General features: G+C 47.1%; 1 protein-coding gene across 32 annotated transcripts in view; it reads right to left on the bottom strand.

The window, feature by feature from the left end:
• The window catches only part of CACNA1C (calcium voltage-gated channel subunit alpha1 C), a 737,989-nt gene that overhangs the window by 102,020 nt on the left and 618,479 nt on the right, over window positions 1–17,490 (bottom strand). For 13 of the 32 annotated variants that reach the window (XM_082741044.1, XM_082741043.1, XM_082741048.1 and 10 more), the window contains 6 exons: window positions 17,074–17,188; window positions 16,162–16,282; window positions 15,742–15,811; window positions 7,904–8,036; window positions 4,828–4,957; window positions 3,548–3,607 (listed from right to left, as the gene is read on the bottom strand). In XM_082741044.1, the coding sequence (XP_082597170.1) occupies window positions 3,548–3,607; window positions 4,828–4,957; window positions 7,904–8,036; window positions 15,742–15,811; window positions 16,162–16,282; window positions 17,074–17,188 (629 nt within the window). Of the gene's footprint in view, window positions 1–3,342; window positions 3,403–3,547; window positions 3,608–4,827; window positions 4,958–7,903; window positions 8,037–15,741; window positions 15,812–16,161; window positions 16,293–17,073; window positions 17,189–17,490 lie in introns of all 32 variants that reach the window. The other 19 variants (XM_082741028.1, XM_082741017.1, XM_082741046.1 and 16 more) reach the window with 3 other exon arrangements.

Below are 17,490 nucleotides of genomic sequence, written 5' to 3'. Positions count from 1 at the left end.
AGAGCCAGTAGCTGAGAGACTGAGAGCGGCTCTGCGGTCATCTGGGGTCCAGTTTATCTCTTTGGAATCAGAGCATGCCCAGGGCAGCATGTCCGCAGAGCAATTCAAAAGCAAACACAGGGGGAAACTGGCAAAAATAGCTTCTTGCAACCTAATTCTTTCCATTTATCTCTTGCTGTAGGGGGTCACAGGGGACTGAGGCACCTGTGTTCTGCAACAGTCTCTAGAAGTGGGTATATTATATAAAAGGATACAGGGGAATATAGTTGGAGATTTCTCCTGAAGGTCTACCATCTGGAGGTGCTTGCTGTCCTGTCTCTTGATGAAGATCGAGGACCCCAAAGACTAGAGTTGGGTGGCTCCTACAGTTCACTTAACCAAAGAAACCCTGTGCCTTTAGAAGGCCAAGCACCTTCCCAGCCATCACACTTTCAGTTCAGAAAAGGCACTGAGTCTGACCTCACTTCACTCCTGGCTTGGACATGGTGAGGGCATTACAGAGCACACAGAGCCTTCCACAGGAGGGGCACTCCCTGACTAAATGCACTAGTGGGGCTCACAGTCTGTCTCAAGGTTCAAATGTCTGTCCTTTGCTTTGGGATCCTCTCTGTCAGGGGGCCTAGAATGAGATCAGCACTGTAGAAAGTGTGAGTGTGTGTGTGTGTGTGTCTGTGTGCACGCGCGCGTGCACAGGGGACACAAGCCCAGAAAGGGCTAGAGGAAGAGTGGTCAGGGTTTTGAGAAACGGGAAGTGGACCTTGAAAAAATGGAGCATGTATTTGAAAATCATCCTAGGCATTTAAGACAATGGAAGAGTCCAGGTTCAGGTGCACAGTGCCAAGTGTCCTTCCTTTACCCTGTTTGGCTGATGGCCACCCACTCAGTTCCTGCTTCCTAAATGTTCTAAGCCATTGCATAGGAAAAGCCTATTGTTGGACTATTTTCAGGCTGAGGGAAGAAAAAGTGTGGGCATGAGATCATGGACTCTCTGAGCTGGAAGGACAGGAAAACCCTTCTGTCCAGCCCAAGCAACTCTTCTAGTTACTACATGCATATTGTTAACTGTACTCACTGGGCTTGGTTCACCTCCTCCTTCCTCTATGTGACAGTCATTTGCAGTATGCAGGGCAACCGTCATGGCCTACAAGCCTTTCTTTTTAAGGCCAAACATCCCCAGGTCTTTCAACTGTTTTTGACACTAGGTGCACCTTGGATAATGGGGCCACTGTTGTCTGTGCCATGGTATGAAGCTGAGCCTTTGGGCAAGGCAGAGGGGCCCAGGGAAGGAGGTGTGGGGCAGAAGAGTGGGGGCTGGGGTGTTTATTTAGAAGCACACTAAGACCCAAAGGGAGTAGAAGAGGGAGAGAGCCAAAGGAGGGAAGGCTCTTGCCGTGACAATCCTGGCAAAAAGACCTTTCACTTCGGCTCACGGCAACTTGAAGGAAAAATAACACCACTGAAATCCACAAGGTGAGCTCTGTGGAGCAGTCCTGAGAAGTGGGACTCAGAAGATTTTTTTGTCCTGGGAAAGAATTTTTGGCATTTAAGTGCCTACTGGAGTCTGAAGTCCAGGAGAACTCAGCTCACCATGGAAAGGGGTTTTACAAAGTATATCTTAATGTAGCTGGGCAGCTCTTGGCTCCCTCTCCCCATGCCAGGAATCAGGGCCTGGTCAGATCCACTGCCCTTGAGTAGTAGAGAAAACCCAAAGAATACCCTTGATCACTGGAACCAGGGACAGAAACTGGGGTCTGGACATCTCAGGCTTCTGGGGACAAGGTCACAGGGGAGCCACCCCAAACTGACCCACTCAACTCCTACCTGGAAGGGATAGAACTGCCATGTACTTTAAAGGGCTGGGTCATGACTTGGGAGTTGCATTAGGAAAGGAAGGGTCTGTCTGCAGGCTGGCTGTGGCACATGGTCAAGTGTGGACAGTGGCTTACATTGGCCCCAGGAAGTGGGGGAAAGGCAGCCTGGACTCTCCCAGGAAGAAGACTCCAAGCTGAAGCATATGCTTTAGAGCCTACAGCCCTTCTGTTTGGGGTAATGTTAAAATCCGTCATGTTGTTCTGAGAAGAGAAGTGCTGAAATGCACTTTTCCTGGGTCTCAGAACTCACACCCTGAGTCTCAGTTGGAGTGGCTTGGCGATGCTTTGTTTCAGAAGCTCAGAAGTATAAGGACGTCTGGGTAGCTCAGTGGGTTTAAGCCTCTGCCTTCGGCTCAGGTCATGATCTCAGGGTCCTGGGATCAAGCCCCGCATCGGGCTCTCCGCTCAGCAGGAAGCCTGCTTTCCCCTCTCTCTGTGCCTACTTATGATCTCTCTCTCTGTCAAATAAATAAATAAATAAATAAAATCTAAAAAAAAAAAAAGAAGAAGCTCAGAAGTATACTGGAAAAATGTAGAAATCATAATAAAATAAATATAAGTATTAATTATAAATTAATGTAATTAATAAAATAAAACTTAGAAAACAATCTCTCTCATCCCAATGCTTTCAGGGGTGGGCTCCACAGATGGGGTAAGTCTGTAACAGTTCCTCAGTCAGGGCTTCAAGCACCTGGGGGTGCCAGCTGCATGTGGGGCCAGGCCTGTGCACTCTCAAGACTGGGGGTGGGACCTAGGTACTCCAGTTTCTTTTAACTCTTGGTTCTCACTCCCCTGTGTTTAGCTCTTCACCACAATTCTCCCCCTTCCAGGCTTAGGGCAAGGGGCATCGGAACAAAGCTCTTTGGCAGGAACCCAAGGAGTTAGACGTAATCTACAGTCATCTGTTGAACACTCTCATTGGAAGGCTGGCTCCAAATCTTTCCTCAGGCCCATGGTTACTATCACACAGACCAAACTCCAACCTAGCCCTTGTGTCTGCCCCTAGTACTGAAGAAGGTGTCGACAATGGCTGTCCAAAGTGGCCTTCCATGCCCAACTCTTGGAATTTGTGCAGCCTTTCTTCTGGGCAGGAGGAGGGAAGGGGGTTCTAAGCAGGGGTCAGTCAGTCATCAATGGCCCACAGATGGGATGTGTGTGTGCATGCGTGTGTGTGTGTGTGCGCGCGTGTGTGTGTATGTAGGAGGGCATTGTGGGCTGGCACAGTGCCAGAGTTGGTGACAGGACAGTATGAATGTTGACACTGTGAACCATCTGCTTCTTCCAGGCTGAGAGGAAACACAGCACGGGGGGTGGGTTTCTTCGGGCATAGCACAAAGCAAAAGGCTTTAATTCTTCCAATCTCAGTCTTGAGAGTTAAAAACAGAGTGAAGAAAACAAGGGAGAAAAGAGACATGCAGACAGAACAGAGACAGAGAAAGCGACAGAGAGTGTATTGCTCAGATTGCATTACCTTAAGGATAATTTCTAATGTAAAGATACTAGTGAAGACATAGTCTGCATTGCCTAGGATCTGAAAAATAAGCAGAATTGGATTAGTGGCTCTGAGAGTGAAGTTGGCACCAACAGAAGCATGTGTGTGTTAGCGACAGACAGCAGCAGAGAGCTAGTGCTGGCTCCTGGAGGATGGGGAGAGGAGAGAGAGATTAGGGCTTTACCTTCAGAGCAATTTCAATGGTGAAAATGGTAGTGAAAACAATGTCAAAATAAAACAGAATCTGCAAAACAAAAAGAAACAGGATGGGAATGGGGTGCAAAGGGAGAGAAGTGGGTGGGAAGGAGAGGTCAGCTCCAGAAGCATACTACAGGTCACATGAGCTTTTCCATGTGGAGACAGATGGAAGCAAGTTAGGAGATGAGGAACATATACAGAGCATTGGATCCTGAAGCGGGGTTGGCCTCAGGCAGCTTGGTGGCTTCAGATGAAGTTCCCAGACACTGGAGGGGAGCTTCCAGGGCAGGACTCGGCTGGTCCTGGGTCTGGGCAGCATTTGGTTGGATGTTTTTTTCATTAATCCAATTCACTTACAAACTCCAATCAGACCACTGGGATGTGTGTCAAAAGGACAGAGAGCGGGGTTTGCTTTTTATTGCAGGAAAATGCAAAATGCTTAAGTCACATTGGTGTGATTCAGCTAGCTTCTCATGTTGGTGGAAATCCTGGTGTTGGGTTCTTTGGGGCAAAGAAGGGAGAATCCTCCAGCTGAGGACTGCCCAGGCTTGGGGCAGGCTACATGGTTTCATCCTCTATTATATCTCAGGTGATGCATCAGAGTGAGGGCCAACAGCTTTCTAAGAAAACTCTGGATCAAGTAGACAGTAGGACCACCGAGTGGTTTGGCATGGGTATTGCTTTAGGTTGGTGGACTCCTCTCTTCATGCCTACCTGGCTCGGATTTGACACAGTTTTGAGGCTTTGAGATGAAACAGCTCTTACTCTAGCCTTCAATATTGTTCACAGAGCCTTGGATTGGTCTCCAAATTTAGTTTTCTACTCTACACAAGGTCATTGGAGCTTTCTTTTATATAAGGTCAGCCTCACCAGTGGCACCTACTTGACAATGCTCCCCTCCCCAGTGGCTGACTGGTCAGAGTTTATTGGGAACAAGGCAGGAAGTCAGCAGCTCCTTTTTTTTTTTTTTTTTTTTTTTTTTTTTTTTTTTTTTTAAACTAAGTATGTAAGGAATCAGAGCCTTTAGGGAAACATCCACAGGGCAACGAGAGTCCTGAACTTTGCCAATCAGGCCAGCCGGAGGCATTTGGGTACATGTTCTCTTATATTTGTTTCTGATGGTTTCTACCAAAGCCCTAATCTCTTAAAAGAATGTTTATTGTGCATCTGAATATAATATTGGGCTCCTGATTGAGGTCAGTCATAGTGTGGGCCTAGTCCCACTCCTGGGAGGAAGGGGTGCAGGGGACAACAGGGAATGCATACATGGTTCCTGAAGGAGGTGTGCTGGACGGGGTCCTCAGCCGCCAGGGAAATGCTGCTGAGCAGAATGAAGAAGAGGATCAGGTTGGTGAAGATCGTGTCATTGACAATGCGGTGACACTGGAGGCGAAATCTGTGTGGGGAGGAGAGGACAGAAGCACGTCAGGTAGGCCAGGGAAGGAACTCCCGGGTCTCTGGAGCTCAATGCTCCTTTGCTTGGCTTGGGAAAGGTGCTTGTTAGTTGGGCGGTGGGCCCTTCATCTGAGGTCTTACTGCTGCTGGGTAATGACAACCACATCCCACCCCCACTCCGCGCCCCCACTGTGAAGCACATCTGCACAGAATTTTGCAGTTCCAAAGCACTTTCACAGGCAGTTAGCTTTTGACATTTTGGAGGGTTACATCTGAGAACTTTGGGAATCCCCAAATTTTCATCAACTTCTGTGACATTAACAACTGGCTCTTTGGGTGGTGGGGGAGGACTTTTTTCCCCCCCACTATTAAAAAAAATCATTTCATAAGATCTTCATATTTTTATGTATAGGGAATGAGCCACCCGGAGACGGGGATGGTAAGAGGCCAGCTCAGCCTGCACTCTGACTAGGCAATTTGCTACTGTATAATAGCTTCAGGGCATGCAATTCAATTCCACACCTCAGAGTAATTACAAAGAACTATGTGCAAGGACCTCTGGGCACTCATTGACAGTGTCACAAATGCTAGATCCTTGAATGCCAAGTGCGTCTTGTGTACTCTTGCATACTGGCAGCTTGGGAATGGGATATGGGTGTTATTATCTTCATTTTACAGATAAAAACACTGAAACCCGAGAAAGATAGGCTGGCCCAGAAAGACAGATTGTAGTGTTTGTGTGTGTGTTGGGAGGGGGAGGGTTCAGGGCTTGAATCCATGCTTTCAGACTTCTGCTCACAGCACTTTGGTGGACTAAATGTTCTGAGAGACCCTATTGCTGCATAAGCAGCAAATCCTGGAAAGGCTGAACCCTTTGAGGCATTTCTGGCTTCATCAGAGATAAGAGGTCTGCAATGATTATCCTTTTCAAACAGATAAACAAACCCACTGAGCCAGGGTCTGTGTGAGAGGTAGCCAGGAAAGGCAGAGCTGCCTGAGGATAGATACCAGTAGCAACACTGCTGTCAGGAAACTGCATTCCAAGCCAGACTTGAGGTGAGTCACAGAAACCTGGGACTCTCAGGCTGAGCCAATACCCTTAAGAAACATCTGGAAGGAAGTTTCCTAATCTTAATTTGGGTCCACAGGAATCTCACCAACTAAGATGATGTATTGAGGTCATAATCAAAGATTTAGTGCATAAGAGGATGAGCCACTGAGATGGGAAATCAGAAGAAACTACAAACAAATGATTTAGAACCCTCTCTGAGAGACTGTGTATATTGGACGCATCAGATAGAGAACGTAGAACAACTGTATATTGAATATTTGACAGAATAAAGGACTTGAACACAAAGATGGTAACTCAACAAGGGGTGTATTAGATATAGACAGATGGAGCTGGAAAATCAAGAAGTAAATGGAAATGTTTGAAATGAAAAAAGAATAAAGTCGATATAAAAACTGGCTTAAACAGTAACACAGACAAAGTTGAAGACAGGGTGAAGAAACTGGAAGGTATATCTGAAGAAACTACCCCAAACACCAAAAGAGATAGAGATGAAAGATTTGCAAGACACATTAAGAGACAGGAGGACAGAATGAGAAGACCTAACATATGGCCAATTTCGTCAGAAGGAAAGAATAAAGAGATTATGGCTGCAACTTTTCAAGAATTAGAAATTCTTATTCTGATTTTTAATGTTGTTTGAGAACTGGAGAAAAATATAAATCCATAATGCTAAATCTTTGATTATGACCTCAATACATCATCTTAGTTGGTGAGATTCCTTTGGACCTAAATTAAGATTGGGAAACTTTCTTCCAGATGCTTCTTAAGGGTGTTGGCTCAGCCTAAGAGTCCCCGGTTTCTGTGACCCACCTGGTTTCCAAACTGAGCAGGACAAAGAGAAAAAAATCCATATCTAGACACATGATAGTAAGTCTAAACACCAAGGCAGCAGAAAATGTTCAGAGCAGCTAGAGATAAAGAACAGATTACCTACAAAGCAATGATAGAAAGAATGATATGGTGTAATAATATATTTAACACACTGTGAGACAAATTCTATCGACCCAAAATTATGTACGTAACAAAACTATTTTCTAAGGACAGAAATGAAAACAATTAGAGATAAACAGAAGCCAAATGACTTTACCATCATGGAACACTAGGGGCTCCTAAAAATATGTGCTTAGGATGAAAGAAAATGATTGCAGAAAGAGGATCTGAGATGTATGAAAAAATGGTGAATAACTAAAATAGCAAGTTGTATGTACATCCAAATCTACATTGTCGATAGAATAATAATGATAATGATGACAATGTGTCTAACTTGTTACATTAAAAATAGGACTAAAAGGGGCGCCTGGGTGGCTCAGCGGGTTAAAGCCTCTGCCTTTGGCTCAGGTCGTGATCCCAGGGTCCTGGGATTGAGCCCCGCATCGGGCTCTCTGCTTGTCGGGGAGCCTGCTTCCCCTCCTCTCACTCTGCCTGCCTCTTTGCCTACTTGTGATTTCTGTCTGTCAAATAAATAAATTAAAAAATTTTTTTAAAATAAAAAAAATAGGACTAAAATACTAAGCAACAACAACATTTAAATTAGGAGGGCTGAGAGGAGTTAAAATAGTATAAGCTCCTTCTATTTTGCAAGAGGAGGTCCAGGATACTGCTGAACCTTAAACTTTGTTAAGTTAAATAGACTTGGTAAATTACCAAGGGTAATCACCAAAAGACTACAAATAGAGTTTACATGTGTCAAGAATTGGAGGGAAAAACAGACATAGGTCTTCTGATTTGGAATACAGGGTGCTTTTCCCCAAATCAGCACCTGTTGACACAAGTTGTGGGGAGTTGGGAGAGTCCCAGGCTCCACTAGAGGTCGCATCTGCTGAGCATGTGGCATGAAGGGAATGAAGTCCCACCTTCCCCACCATTCTTGCGCACCTGTTGTTGGGGCTGAAGATGAAAAATGCACTGGCTTCTGGCATGGGCACTGCCTTTTCCTTCAGGTGCAGCTCCGAGAGTGGGCGGGGGCGGGGGCCCACAGGCATCTCAGGCTCCTCCTCATCCTCTTCTCCTGCAAGAAAAAAAGCACAATTCTAATTAAAAATAGAGCATCCCTAATTAAAAATAGAGCATGCACTACTGGGTATTTACCCCAAAGATACAGATTTCATGAAAAGAAGGGCCATCTGTACCCCAATGTTTATAGCAGCAATGGCCACGGTCGCCAAACTGTGGAAAGAACCAAGATGCCCTTCAATGGATGAATGGATAAGGAAGATGTGGTCCATATATACACTATGGAGTATTATGCCTTCATCAGAAAGGATGAACACCCAACTTTTGTAGCAACATGGATGGGACTGGAAGAGATTATGCTGAGTGAAATAAGTCAAGCAGAGAGAGTCAATTATTATATGGTTTCACTTATTTGTGGAGTATAACAAATAACATGGAGGACATAGGGAGATGGAGAGGAGAAGTGAGTTGAGGGAAATTGGAAGGGGAGGTGAATTATGAGAGATGATGGACTTTGAAAAACAACCTGAGGGTTTTGACGGGGCAGGGGGTGGGAGGTTGGGGGAGCCAGGTGGTGGGTATTAAGGAGGGCACGTATTGCATGGAGCACTGGGTGTGGTGCAAAAACAATGAATTCTGTTACACTGAAAAGAAAAAAAGAAAAAAAGAAAAAAAGCACCAGTCTAAATAACTCTACTACGCCCACGAGCTTGTACTGCTGTGTTGCCTACTTCCAGATACCTTCCTACTGACCAGAATCAAGACACCATTTGCGTCTCTGAAAATGAGGGGTATCAACTAAGACACTCAGCTCTCTCCCCGTGAGTGCTGGAATCTTTGTTAGACTTTTCTGGCAGCACATGACAAAGGGGGTTGTAAGTAGGGTGACTAGTTCAATCCCGGTTTGCCAAGGATCGTCCTAGTTTCCAAAGTGAAATTCCCACAGCCCAGGAGGCTTTTCAGTCGGATTTGGATGGTTGGTCATCCTAGATGTAAGGTGCTAGGAAAGGTGGGGGCACATGGGTGACTCAGTGGGTTAAAGCCTCTGCCTTTGGCTCAGGTCATGATCCCAGGGTCCTGGGATTGAGCCCAGCAGGGGCTCCTCTGCTCAGCAGGGAGCCTCCCCCACCCATCCCTCACCTGTCTCTCTGCCTACTTAAAAAAAAAGTGCTAGGAAAGCTGATCAGGTAAGACTAGGACATTGCCAGGTGTCTTGCCTGTCTAGGCTGCATGTAAGGCTCAGCTGAATTGCAAGCAGCCCTATCCTTCAAGGTTCTAGGAGTTTAAATTTAACACTCCCATTCCTGAAAAATACCAAAAAATTATGCACTTTAGGGATAATAGAGCAATGATGCTGAACACAAGAGGCCCTTCATTCAAAATTCTAGACATCAGCACCAGTTAAAGAAGCACCTTTGTTTTCCAGGCTAGTGGTCATGTTTACTGTGGACCAAAAGCAAATGGCTTACTCCTTTGCTTGCAAGATCACTGCCCATGGTAGGAAACGACTACATATCCTGTTCTGACCAAATGCATTTAAAAATGTCTAGTAAGGGAATGGGAGTAAAAGCATGGGTTCTCTAGCCAATGCCTTGACCCAAATCTTGGCTCTGTTTCTTTCTGGCATTTAGTTTCTCTGTGTCTCAGTTTCCCTGAGACACAGAGAATGGGAAAACAGCACATACATACCTCAGAGTGGCTCTTGGCACATAACATGTTCTATATAAAAGTTAGCTCTTGTTATGATCTCTGCCCACAGGAAAGACTCTTAGTTTGTAAAGTAGTGTTTAGCGTCTTTTTCGGTCCGACCTCTGCCTGCTGTTCTTCCCTGACAGGCTTTCTACTCTTGCCATGAGCCTGTTTTCTGAAGGCTCATGGTGGTAGGTTGAATAATGTCCCCCACAAGTTCATGCCTAGCTGGAACCTCAGAATGTGACCTAACTTTGGAAAGAGTGTCTTTGCAGAGGTATTGTCATGATGAAGTCATACTGGAGTGGGGTGGGCCCTAAACCCAAGGACTGCTGTCCTTATAAGGAGACACAGAGACATACACGTGGAGAAAGAGGCAGAGACAGGGGTGATGAGGCTGACAGGCAAGGAGGGCCAAGGACGGCTGTCCACCAGCAGAGACAGAGAGGTGAGAGAGGATTCTCCCCAGAAGCTTTTGAGGGAGAATGGTTCTGTCAACATCTGATTTCAGACTTGTAAGCTCCAGAACCATGAGAAAATAAATGTTTGCTGTTTGAAGCCCTCAAGTTCATGGTTATTTGTTATGAAAACTCCAGGAAATGGATACACTCGCCATGTGCTTTCGCCTTTCCTTTCCTCATGCTGTCTCCTTATTTGGACTGCCCTCATCTCCCTCTCTGCAGAGCTAGAGGGACTGCCATGTCAGACAGCATCATTCACCTGGCTCTCCTGAGTACCTGGGTTCTCCAGAATGACCTGCCTGCAATTCTGGGGCCCCATTGGCCTCCTGCATGCACTCGCACTTAGGACCCAATAGCCAGCATACCTGATTCTACATGTATCTCTTTATGTGCTGAGAGAGACAGTATAGAGAGAGACACTTGTCCAGCGTGTAGCTGCCCTTGGCTTTTGATGATGATTACATGTTCACACCAACATTTGCTTTATAAGGAAGAGGACTTTACAAAAGAAGAAGGAGACTCAGTTGTTGGAAAGATAGTTACGGAAGTTTATCTTACAGACCAGCCACATCTCCTCATGCTCTCTCCTCTTCTGGTTAAAATGAAGTCAGGTGGAACAGAGAAGAAAAGATACCTGGCACAGAGCATGGTTTGTTCTCAAGCAAGAAGCATTTAGGGGCCCAAGGCTTTTTTGGAGGACCAGCAGAATATAGGCATAAATCAGTCCCCCCCACCCCACCCTGGAGTAATTAGAGTTGACCAGCAAAGCAGTTAATATTTTTAGCAGCAGAGAGACATGAGATGAAGAACTGTATTGGGCCAAGGGTTGAAGCTTTCCAGCCACACCTTGGTAGGTAAAAGAGATGCGGAGTCTCCCAGTAAAGCAAAATAAATAAAACTGGAGTTGGCCTAAATTGCAATATTTACAAATGAAATTTCATTGAGAAGTCTCTTCAATTCCTGCCCAACTATTTGTATTCTTTTCAGCTGTGCTCTAAATTAACAACTTTCTTATTCATGATAACAATGCTTTCTTATTCATGATAATTTGGTAACAGGTAATTTAATGTTTGCTTTAATCATTCGTGTTTAAAGAAAAACATATTTACTAGCTTTGTGGATTTCCGAGTTCCTGGTGAAAAGTTTTGCTTTCATCTGCAGTAGCCTGCCCTGCTGATTATGAAGCTCGGTCCTGATTCCTATTGCAAGGGAGAAGCAAGCCAGTAGGTTCAGACACATACCAGCTGAATTCCAGGCATAGTGTTTAGAAGGAAACCATGTCTAAAGGACAAGCCCAAATTTGTAAAGGGCCAGAAATCTGACAGCTGTGAGGCTTTGCATGTATTATGTATAAGGACGGAGTTGGCAGAGTAGGAAAAAAGTCAGATCAAGTTCTGTTTTGGGGGTTGGGAACCTAACCACCTACACTCCAGCGCTGGATGCCGGTGGACTCCCTTAGGGATCCGTTCTCGGAGGTGTGGAGAAGCGCACTGTGGAGTTGCTGTGGCTTTCATGAGGGCAGGTGCCCGTGTTCAAAAGTAAAACCCCCTATGTAGTTGGACGCCTCACTTTTGGTCCTCAGTGATCCCTGCCACCCGACCCCCCCGCCCCGCCTCACTTGATACTCATTTTCGTCCCTGTGATTTTGCTCTTAGCCAATTCAGATAAAAATATTACTAACACCTAGCGCCTACAGCATACTGAACAGAAAGCTGTGGTTCTTGCCCTGGAGGGACCTACAGTGTTGAGTGTGGCCCAGAGTTCCCTGGCATGATTGGCAAGGCCACGCCCCCGGAAGCGAGCTCTGTGGATAGCGTCCGGAGACGGAAGCCTGAGGTTGCACCTGTTGCTGCACTGGGCCTGTTGCTGCACTGGGCCTGTTCTCTGCGGGCTCTGCTCCAAAACCTTATCTACCCCCATTACTTACTTTCTCTCGCTGACTTCTAGGTTGTTAGCAAGTCCTGCCAAATGCGTCCCAAGTTCTGCCCGTTCTCTGTATCTACAGCACCAAAACAGAGTTTTGGCCCAAGTGGCCACTGCCTCTCACGGGACTGCTACTAATGCCCTCACTGCTTTCCGTTTTACTCTTGGCCATCTACTGCCTTGTTTTCATGCTGCACAGTCTACTAAAGATAATTCAGACATGAGATCTTATCTTCCTCTGCCTGAGAACCTCGGGTGAGTCTCCACAGCACCAACTAAGATGGGAACTTCTCAGGTGGCCTCAGAGACCCTGCCCTATTGGCTCCTGCCTGTCTCACCCACCATCATTCCCCTTCGTTCTCTTTGCTCCATGCATGGTGGTCTCTTTGGATTCCTCCACAGACCATTCTGCCCAAGAGATTCTGCATTTGCGAGCCCTCCACCTAGAAAGCACTTTCTTCTGATTTCCATACATCTAGGCCCTCTGCCTCATCTGGAATGTTGCCTCCTTCAGGAGGTCTTCTCTGACCACACAGCCAAAGCAGCCTCATGCCACTGAGGAACTCGTTCACATAGCCCTTGGCTTCGTTATCTCCGGACTGCTCACTGCTCCCTCATGACCTTTTTGTTGGCCTCCTTTATTGCTCACTATCTGTCTCCCCAGAAGACACTGTCTCCCCACTGTAAGCTCCAGGAGAGCAGTGACCTTCCCTGTCTTGCCCGTAGGTGTATTCCTGGCACTTGTCACAGTGCCTGGCCCACAGTAGGTGTCTCATTAGTAGTTATTAAGTGAATGAATACCTCCATGGTTTCTTCCAGCTCCCTGTCTATGACAATAGTATGGTCTCTCCCCTTCCCCCAAAACAAAGCCCAGCCCAGCCCAGCCCACTCTTGTCCATGCAGGCTGGCTGTCTCTCCCCCCACAACTGCCCACCTCATGGCTTTGCTCTTATTCAAACCCCTTGAAGCAGCTGGAGCCTTCCCAAAGCATCGGGAAGAACAGAGACTCCCTGTGCATTCTCTGGTGTCATTCACTTTTCTTTTTCAAGCGTCTTTATTAATTTTTAGTCTGCAAACACACATCTGTATGTTTCCTCTAATAAATGATTCGATTAAATAAAAGCACAGTCTTGGCACCCTTCCTAGGTAAGCAGATATTTCTAAAATTTAATGTATGCTAAGCAGGGAGACTCAGACCAACTGTTGAACTTCGGAGATTCCGCAGGGAGGGAAGGACTGACAAGCCACTGCTGGCCGGTTGGTACGTTGTGCAAATCAGAAACAGGCCCCTCCATGGGGTGTTTCATTGAGGGCAAGGGTCCTGGCTAGGGGACTGCAGGTTGGAGTTCATGCCCACTCAGTCACATCCGCATTCACCTTTGGGTACAACCTGGACAAGCAAGAACAACAACCTGGCCGGGGCGGGGGTGGGGAAGGGCATGGGCATGGGAGCAGGGAGAGGAGGAAGCTGGAGGGAGATGTGGGGGCAGGAGGAGTCGTGAGAGTATTCTCTGGCCCTGCACCTCCCCATCCCGGGAGTTTGGCTGTACGTGGGCCAGGTACGATGTCCACAAGCACTGCCTCCCAAAGGCATCTGGGTTAAGTGGGCACAGGAGAGGCCAGATGCCCAAAGGCCACAAAGCATAAGGGGCAGGGTTGGGAGGACAATGGCAGATCAGGTTCTTTGCCTTTTCTGGTTCAGAAGAGAGAGGAACAGCTGGGAATGAAAGATTGACCAGAACAGAGACAGCAGGCCAAGTGATCCTGGGAGGGATTCTTGGGGACTTCTGCTGCATCTGGTATTAGGGTCCAGGAGGTGCCCTGCAGAGGCAGGAGAAGGGGGAGCCGGGAAGCAGAGACTGGTCCCTTGGAGGAAGGGAGGACATGGGGAACCACCAACTTTAAGAGGATACCACCCTTGGGTGAAAAAATGAAAAGCAGAGACAGTGAACAAATGGGGAGCTGTTGGGGCTGGTCTTCAAGGCCTGAGTGTGGTGGTGGGCTGAGGCACGACAACCTCGACTACCTATGAACCAGAGGTCTCAACACAGGTGTGTGAGATGCCTGGGACCAAGAGAAACCTTGGAGGGGGTGGGTCTGCAGGAGGCTGGAGAAGGGTGGTCACATGACAAGGGAAGGGACACTCAAAAAACCTACAGGATCCTGACAAATCAGCAGAATGTGGGAAGAACTTTTCAGTCTAAAAGCAAAACCATTCCAAGAATCCTCAAAGCTGGGTCAACAAAGGCACTTTTTCTGCGGTGGCTAATATGTTGACAATGTCCTCGTTATTTTTTTCCCCTGACCTGCTTCCCTTTCTTTCAAAGGGCAACAAAGAAGAGAAAAGGCACCAGTATATTTAGAATGATGGAACTGGAGACTATGGTCGCAGGTGTAGCTGCCCCACCGCCAGGGAGAAGGAACAGGCCTGGGCTGCCTAGGAGCTGGGCACACATGGGAAAGTGCCCTCAAATCCATGCTGTCCCCCTGTGCTGTGTGCGGGGGCACCAGGCCAGCTAGGGCTAGCACCGCCTGGGGCCCAGGGGGATTCCTTTCATTACTATCTTTCTTTCTCAATTTGGAAAATACACACACAAGTCGAGAGACTTGTGCAGTGAGCTTCCCTACCCAGCTTCAACAGGAGCTGCTGGAGTATATTTTTAAGCAACTTCTAAATATTTTAGAGTCTATCCATATATACATCTACATGTATAGGCTAGAACTACAATAACACCACTACAATAACAAAATAAACAAAAACTACCTCAAATCATTAGTTTCCAGTCCCTATTCAATTTCCCCCTGGCTTATCTCCAAAATGTCATTTCAGAGTTAATTTGATGATTCAGGATCAAGACAGGATTCCCCATTGACTTTGGCCAACATGTCTAGTCCTTGAAATCCTGTAAGAATTTCCACCCAATAGAGCTTTCAGGCTTCGGACACCTTTCCTGCTCTTCCTTTGGTCCAATTCACAGCAAAACAAATCCTCCTTCCCAGGAGGCAGGAGGTAAGTGAGGGGGAAATGATCGCAGCCAGCCTGCTTCCCAAGGGAAACAAAGATGGCTGCCTGAGTCCTTGCACACAAGGAGGACAGATGGAGGGCGGCCTGAGGACCTCTGATAGTAAGCCCTCTCAGAGGAGACTGTCTTCCAACTTAGGTATCAGAAGATGAGAAGGCTGAGTTGTGAAGAATTCTTTTTATAATAAATGAAAGCATTTTATGAAGCAACCAGGGGGGATATGTGTGGTGGTACTATCCTTGTACTCAGCACTGCCCCACCCCCCAACCCCAGTAAGGATAAGACAGTCAGGATTTACTGTTATTATTAAGTAAGCGTAATGCTGCAACTTGCAAATTATATAAGTTAATGATTTTACGGCATAGGATATAATAAAACCTTAAATGTCTATAGAATCCACCTTCCAAAGGACATAAAAGACTGCTCAAACACAATTTATTTAATGTTATGTCGTTATTATGAGGAAGCCAGGAGCAAAGTTCCCCTCTGGATGATAGTCGGTAATGCCTAACTACAGAGGCAGAAGACATTTCGTCGTGCAAGGTACCTGGAGACGGAACCTGGAACCACCCGTCCCTAACACATGGCTACTTCCATACGGCTTTAGAATCTAGATCTCTACCCCCAACCTCCCAACCTCAGGGTTAGGCAGTGGGATTGGTACCTGTATTTTCTGGGTTGGGGTAGGGACTCTTATCCTCATTTTCATTGGGCTGGAGGTCATCCATGTTGATCTAAGCAACCAAACGAGAGAAGCAGGAAGAATCTAGTTAGATACATTCCCCAGTTAGAGAGGCTGAGAGAGGCCTTGAAATTGCATTATAGTCAATGACTAAGCTGTTGACTCAAAAATAGGTCCTTGTTATCTTGTGTATATCCTTAAAGACATCAACAGAAGGCTGGGATTCACCCAGCCGGCCTTCTCTTCACATTGCTAGCCCTCCTGTGCCACCCACATGGGTTTTCTTTCATTGAATCCCTTTCCTTCTTTCCTCCTTCCGTTCCAAGTGTGCCTTGCCTGGGACTGTGCCCTCCCTCCCCCAACAATGGGCCTCCCAGATCCTGGAAGGAGATGGCTTCTGACCTTGGTGGTGGGTGGGGACTCTCCATCAGCAGTAATAGATTTCAGTTCAATTTTCTCCTCCTTGGTCTCTTCCACTGCTGGCTTCTCCACCACCTCTTGTTTCTTCTCTGGGCTGGCAGTCCTGGCCGGTCAGCAGGAGGAAAAATTAAATGTTTACTGAATGATAGGAAACATGAAGAAATAAACTACCCCGTGGTCTGCTGGGGACTGGTGGGAACAGGTTCCCTGGGCTTACATGCATCTTCCTTCACCTGGGGTATATGGTACATGCCACTCAATCCCAGATGCCACTGGGCCGGGCCCACAATGCTTGGCCTGACCACACATTGCTCTGTCTGGTACTCAGTTGGCCTCTTTCAGCTTCTTAGCTGCTATAAGTCCTTGTCTGAATCAGAGGAAGTTTCTGGATTTGATTCAGGATTGGTTTCTGGAAAACTCTGCTCAGTATCTAGCAGATGTGTGGCTGATGAAGTCCCATTTAGACAATGACAGAAGACAATGCAGGGTCTTATCTTGCTTTCTGAACGCCGGAGATGAGTTATCAAATAGTGAAAAGGAGTCACTCAGCTGGAACAGCATTTCCCTTCTGAGTGGCTGCCTTCCTCCTCTCTGCGCCCTTCACTCCCTCCACCTCTCATGACCTCCCTTCTCAAGAGCACCCTCCAGTTTCTTAGACAGGTGAGGAAATCCAACACCTTCACAGAGACTGTAACTCATGACGGTCCCTACTTCAGAGCCATGCCTAGGTATTAGCAGAGAGGCCCAACTTTTTGTGGGCAGCCCCATACCTGGTGTCTTCTAGGAGTTTTGGCCAACAGAGGCCAGTGCCCAAGCCTCTCGCTACCACTAATGGGAGTGGCAATCAGAACTGGGACCCTGGGGCCCCAGGGCTGGGTAAGCTTAGAGGGTTACCTGGCCAGCTTCTTTCTCTCCTTCTCTTCTTCCTCCTCCTTTTGGGCAGACGTGAGGCTCTCAGCATCCGCCAGGTTGTCCACAGCAATGGCCAAGAACACATTCAGTAGGATATCTGTTTGTGTCCATTCTTAAAGAAAATGACCCTTGGCCTTGGGGTTTCTGATGGGCTCAGGGGGCAGGGAGGGTGCAGGACATGCAGTGGTTGAGTGCTCCACAGAGTGAGCTCAGTGGTGACTCACCCCGAGGGTACCCAGCCCAGTGGCATCCCTCCTCTGCCCCTCTCCCTCCCCATTACCCTCCTAGTGACCAGGAGATTTCCAAGGGGTCGAGAGCAGGCTAGCTTGCAGGCTGGAATGGGCAGCCAGTTAGGTAGTGAGTCTGCCTTGCTCTTTAATTGCCAGGTCTCCTTATTGG

This window comes from Mustela nivalis (assembly GCF_964662115.1).
Source record: "Mustela nivalis genome assembly, chromosome: 7".
NCBI lineage: Eukaryota > Metazoa > Chordata > Mammalia > Carnivora > Mustelidae > Mustela > Mustela nivalis.
The sequence above is the reverse complement of the archived record's forward strand: the minus strand, read 5'-3'. Positions and strand labels throughout refer to the sequence as shown.